Source organism: Gossypium hirsutum, chromosome D02 (genome assembly GCF_007990345.1).
Source record: "Gossypium hirsutum isolate 1008001.06 chromosome D02, Gossypium_hirsutum_v2.1, whole genome shotgun sequence".
Lineage (NCBI taxonomy): Eukaryota > Viridiplantae > Streptophyta > Magnoliopsida > Malvales > Malvaceae > Gossypium > Gossypium hirsutum.
In genome coordinates, this window is record NC_053438.1 from 72,132,040 (window position 1) to 72,138,039 (window position 6,000).

The 6,000-nt window shown below is 37.9% G+C and overlaps 1 protein-coding gene across 2 annotated transcripts; it reads right to left on the minus strand.

The window, feature by feature from the left end:
- Window positions 1-41: 41 nt before the first annotated feature.
- Window positions 42-5,532, minus strand: LOC107908531 (DNA replication licensing factor MCM6). Of its 2 annotated transcripts, none has more exons than XM_041089322.1 (18): window positions 5,211-5,532; window positions 4,974-5,126; window positions 4,771-4,902; window positions 4,473-4,635; window positions 4,192-4,385; window positions 3,882-4,077; window positions 3,716-3,790; window positions 3,126-3,355; window positions 2,936-3,050; window positions 2,297-2,371; window positions 2,075-2,215; window positions 1,719-1,922; window positions 1,475-1,636; window positions 1,347-1,402; window positions 1,127-1,242; window positions 919-1,032; window positions 626-756; window positions 42-518 (listed from the first exon to the last, which is right to left on the minus strand). In XM_041089322.1, exons 1-18 carry the CDS (start codon window positions 5,285-5,287, stop codon window positions 387-389), a joined length of 2,466 nt encoding a protein of 821 aa, XP_040945256.1. In that variant the 5' UTR covers window positions 5,288-5,532; the 3' UTR covers window positions 42-386. The 2 variants fall into 2 exon arrangements, with proteins under 2 accessions (XP_040945256.1, XP_040945255.1); XM_041089321.1 differs by having other exon boundaries at window positions 919-1,035.
- Between the last annotated feature and the right edge of the window lie 468 nt (window positions 5,533-6,000).

Genomic DNA, 6,000 nt, shown 5'->3' on the forward strand with positions numbered 1-6,000 from the left:
TTGATCAGTCTATTAAAAAATAACTTGAATTGAATTCAAAATAAGAAATCTAATGTAAAATATTATTAACTTAAATCAAATCAAGCCAGAAAGACACCTACTTAGACACCAATATAATATACTTTTTTACTTGGTTACAACTGATGCGAAGTCTTAAACATCGATACATCATCACATTACTACGTAACACAACATATACTGGCCCAAAAGAAAATGTTGGTTACTGCTACTACTAGTACTACCAGCAGAAGCAAAAGAAAGCCCTCCATTACTTTCACTTCACCTTTTTTTTTTGCCACCCCAATCTTCCAAGCATGCAAGCAGAGGTAATAATTCATCATTTTCACATTGGATTGGCTCATTCTTGTAATGGGATTTCAGTGGCATTAATCCATGGCATAATTCGGAGCTACAGCTAAAATTCTGGTATCTCTAGCTGATCGTGCCGCTGCACCTTCACCACCTTCTTGCCTACCATCATCTATCACAATCAAGTGGCCTTCCCTCCGAATCAATCTCTGTAGTCACCCCAAATTATTAGGAAATACATAAAAATCACCACATTTTGTTCAAAAACAAAATAATTATAAATAATAAAAAAAACCAACAACAACAGTAGCTTTACCTCAATAAGTGATCTGATTCGTTTAATTTCTATTTCTACTTCTGCAGTAGAGCTGTAGTTGTTTTTTTCATTCTGCTGATTCACATACCACTGGATTAAATCGCCCTGACTCATTCCGGCCAAGCCAGTTTCTGCAGAACATAAAATTGACTCATTCTTATAGACTGTCTTGATCTTGCACTTTCAGAAGCAAATTTAGGCTAGGTTGATACAAAAGTTTTAAATACAAATATTCATTCCCGTGTTTCAGTAAGAAATCCATAAAGCTGATTGTGAAGACATGACAGGTTTACCTTCTTGCCTTACAGCTTCTTCATGCTGTCTAAGGCGCATGACAAGGGCCTGAGTAACCCTCTGAAAATAGTCTTCCTTTACCCTGTATTCTTCCTTTTGTTGATTGGTAGTACCTACTTTTTCAGAAAGATGGGTTCATCATAAATCCTCAAGCCAAGTATATATCAAAAGAAAGTTATACAAGTAAAACAGCTTATATAGTTCTACCTTCACTTTCAGAAGCTGGGTGAACATCAGCTTGTCCAAAATTATTGTTTCTATCATCAGAACCATCACTATTTCCTTCTTGAAATTCAGACAAATCAATCTCGGTGGACTCCACACTGCACAATTAAGAAAAAGAATGCCACAATAAACAAAAACAGGAGAAAGAAAGGATGGAACAAGGGCATTCATGATTCTACAATGGCCATGTTATTAGACTCGCCTGATTATAGATGTTTTCAGTAATCTCACCGCTACACGAACATGTCGTGGTTGCACCTGCAAAAGAAATATTTTCTAACTTCAAGGTGCATAATAATGAAAGAATATGTTCTATGGTAGATAAAGCACCTGAGTTTCCAAATAACTTCGAGCAATGGCCTCAGACAACCTGATTAATGCCTCCAACTGCCTAACTGTCATCCGGTATGCAACTCTGCTGCCAGGAGTCGTATCACCTCGTCTGAGTGCAACATAAGACTCCACCAAGAGTTTTCTTGCTTCAGAGGTTAGCTGCATTATACTAGCACCATTTAGCTATACAAATGTAATGAAAAATAACCATATCCAATGCAGTGAAAGGTTGTGCAGAAACCTTTGGTTTTAAAGTTTTTGCATATGTAATATATCGTTTCAGTTCTGCAGTAGTGAAAGCAGGTTGAAGTGCATCTTCACGCTTCTGGTGAACTCTCACAATATGGTGAGCAATATGGTAATCAGTTTGATCATCTGGGTCATCAATCATGACGTACACCAGGTCAAACCTAGAAAGAATAGCCGGAGGGAGAGCAACATTATACTGAAGAGGAGAAATGTATCAGAGCATCAGTTTACAAGCAAATATACCAAACTTACAATCAGCATCAAATACTGAAAAACTGGGGGAAACAATGTAAATGCCAATCCAAATCAGACTTGATTGCTTTCTATGCAGTATGAGAATGTCCTAACCTTGAGTGGTTTAGACTTGTCATAGCGCCCTCCAGTAGGATTAGCTGCAGCTAGTATTGACGTCCGAGCATTCAGTGTCGCTTGTATCCCGGCTTTAGTAATGCTTATGGTCTGTTGTTCCATGGCTTCATGAATTGCAACCTTCACACAGAATTACATATCAGACACCAGATGCTTCTGAATGTACAAAACTATTCTTTGGTAAGACAATATGAACCTTACCTGATCTCTGACATCCATCTTGTCGAATTCATCAATGCAACATATGCCATTGTCAGCCAGCATTAGAGCACCTGCCTGGAAATAAGATCAGATGTAATTTTTCAGAGACACATAAAAGCAAGGATTTGATTAGTCTCTTTTTCTTTCGGCAAGATTGATGAGTTGACAACTGGGTACAGAAGTGAACAAGCATATTTTCTCTAAGTATACATTTCAGATCTCTAAAGCATATTGAAAAATTGGAAATGATTCAGCAATCTTCATGTGTGATAAAGTATAAGATGCATCATAATACATAGGTATTTCAAATTTACTACCAAGTAAGATCCAATAAAAATCATGGATCTGACAGTAATCACAGAAGCAGTACTTTTATGAACTCTATTGTACAATTTATACAATTTCCAAATCAAATCTTCTTTTCCAGATTTCAAGTCATCCACCTTAGAGTATTTCCAACCAGGTTGATCCTTTCAAGAAAAATAATAATAATAAATCTTTTTCATGTATTTAAGAATCATATCAAAGACATTCCATTTAGTTGTCAATGTTAATAGAGCACAACTTGCTAGTTTTCATGGTTAACAGAACCAAATATAGGGCATAACACCAATAAGATTAAGTAAATACAAATTTTACCTCGATACAGAATTCGCCAGTTTCTGGTTCTTTGGCCACAGTTGCTGTCAATCCAGCAGCAGAAGAGGATTTGCCAGATGTATAGACAGATCTGGGAACAATACCTGATGTGTATCTACAAGAATAAAGACATCCGTTATTTGAGTTCTACAAGTTATAACCCACAAGCTCTGTATAATAAAACACGTACTTGAGAAACTGGGACTTTGCACAGCTGGGATCTCCAACAATACAAACATTTATGTCTCCTCTCAGATTAATGCCTTCATGAGTATGCTTATGGACACCACCCAAAAGCATAAGCAAGATTGCTCTCTTGATATCTTGATGACCAAAAACAGTAGGTGCAATGCTATCAACAAGCTTATTGAAGAAATCAGGGGTATCTCTCATTCTTTGGATTTCTTTAAGTTCCTCCGACTACAAGTTAGATAAAATAAATGGAATAAAAAACCATCGGGTGCTTTAGTTCATTTGTGGCATAAAAGCTAGTTTAGTAATTAAGCAAAGATCTAGGGTAATTGAAGAGTCATGTATGTAAATCACAATGTGCGATAGTCATGAGATCATCAATTTAAATATGAAAGGCAACAATACCTTTAAGTAGATCAATTACTTAGTAGGCAAGCTTAGAAAGGAAGATAAAGCAAAAACACTTTGAAGAACATCCTAAGATGTAGACATGGCATAACATGAACAATTTAGGCTTGTAAAATGGACAATGGAACATAACAGCAAGGTAGAGGATAATAACAAAAGTAAGGTGCATCAAGAACTAACTGTGAACTGTTGGTCATCTTCGTCACCAGCCTTTTTTCTATTTCTAATGTCAACATCCTTTCTACCATCAGCACCCTGAAGAATAAATCTTTCTCAGAAATCGATCAAAGCATGCTGCAATAAGCCTTTTAAGCGAAATGCAGCAATGGGCCAATAAAAGACAGACCTGAACTGAATTAGCAATGAAGGCTAAACGATAGGATAGGTCTCTAACTCCCAATGAGCGAAGACCTCTCACACCTTCTTGTCCAGCAGTTGAAGACTTACGCTGAGAAGCTTCTCGACGGCATTCCGCTCTTTCACCAGGGGAGGCTAGGGCCAATATGTCCGGTATCACAACCACAGTACCAGTGAAGACAACACTATAACCACGTAAAAGTATAAGTTAAAGAAAAGAGGGAAAACAAAGAGAGGGGAGCAATGGGGCAAAAGGGAACAGAGTGAGTGTTGGATGCATAAAAAGCAAATAATCTTACGCATCCCCCGCTCTAGCCAGTTCAACAATCTCATGGCGAAGAATAACGTCCAATGATCTAGGTAAGGAGCCAGCAGGAATCTCTTTAGAGGTCTCCTGCACTCTTACCCTCTGCCAATCTGCAAATTTGCTCTCTTGTCGAAGCAATGCCCATTTTGTTCTATTTAAACATGTTGCACTAACGCATGTCGTTGGCTGTATTAGCAATGTAGGAAAACAATGAAAATACGAGTTAAATCCAACAAAAGAAGAGAAATATGATATTTAAGAAAGACGGCAGACCTCAGTGTACTTGAATTGCTGTTCGACATTCTTGACAACGCTTCCGCATTCCAAGCACTTAAAAGATCCTTGGAGAAGCTCAGGTCTGACTTCGCTTGTACGAGTGACTACTCCAGTGACTGATACTAGCTTTCCAATTTCGGCAGTGGTTAATTCTCTCAGGCTAAGGAGATGCATTAGCAAAAGGAGCATATAAATTGACTGCTGTATTACTTGGTTTGTTTGTAACAATAAATCTAGACTAATTAATGCTAGTAGTAGCAGTAGAGAGAGATGATGATGAAATGAAAAGGTGTACCGCTTGGTGAATGGAATGTTAAAGAAGGCAACATTGATGTCCTTGTTAGGGTTATCATCCGCCTCCGCGATGACCGTGGGATTCTGCTCCATCACGAACCTCTTGCAGGCATTCTTCAAGTATGGCTCGAATCTGTAGCAGGAATAGCAATAGCGGTCAATATTGAATCTCAAATACTAAAATATAATAATTGGGCAGCTTACCTCAAGTACTCATCAGCGATGGCCTTCTGGAGAATGTCATTGTAGAGCATGACGTGCGAGAAGTCGATGTACATGGTGCTAGACCCGTTCGCTTCCATCGCCTGTATCTCCGACTCGTAATACGACTCCCCCATTCGCGGGTCCAACCTGAAGCTGGTTTTTTTTTTTTGGAAAGAAAGAAATGAGATTCAGATTGGAAAAGAAGATTAAAAACTGTATCTGTAACCAAAATCAAACCTCTTGAGGAAGTCCAGGAATATGTTCTCCACTCTAATTGCCTTGTCGTCTACAAAGCATCCGCTGAACGCCTCCATTCTCTTCTCTTCTCTTCTCTTCAAGAAACACAAAACAAAACCCTTGCACTAGTGACTGGGGGCTGCCCTCATCCTGAACCGGTAGAAGAACAACAGCTTAAGTCCCCTCCCCTTGGCGGGAAATTACTGTGGGGGCCATGCTTTTTCCCGCCTAAGCGGCCTAATCCTTCTTCCTCACCTCTCTGGACCGGGCTTTTCAATTAGCCTATACCCCTTTCGGGGCTTTTCAAAAGATGTTTATTTTGTTATCCTCGCCTAGTAGAAATGCAAAATCTAAACTATTCACCAACTTTTAAATGCAAGTTATGAATGTTTTTATGTATTTTACTATACTAATGTCTACCATTTTTTCCTAATCGTTTTCATGAATCTTTTGTTTACAGTTATAATTTTATTTTAATAGCAACAACATTATTAAGGGTGGGTTTGGATGGGCGATTGGGTGCGGTGCGTTTAGCCTACTTTTTGTCTTACATTACAATGTTGCTATAGTATCTAATCTCACTGTTACCACTGTTTTTACACTAACCACAGGTAAACGCACTACCCATCCAAACTCACCCTAAATTTTTTTTTTCAAAAACACAATCAAAAGTGAAAATTTCACATTACATTTACGTAATCATCTTCTTTTATTAATTCTAAGTACATATAAACAAATTATATTTTTATGAAAATGATGAAAATAAAAATAGGAATGAAAATTTTGAGAG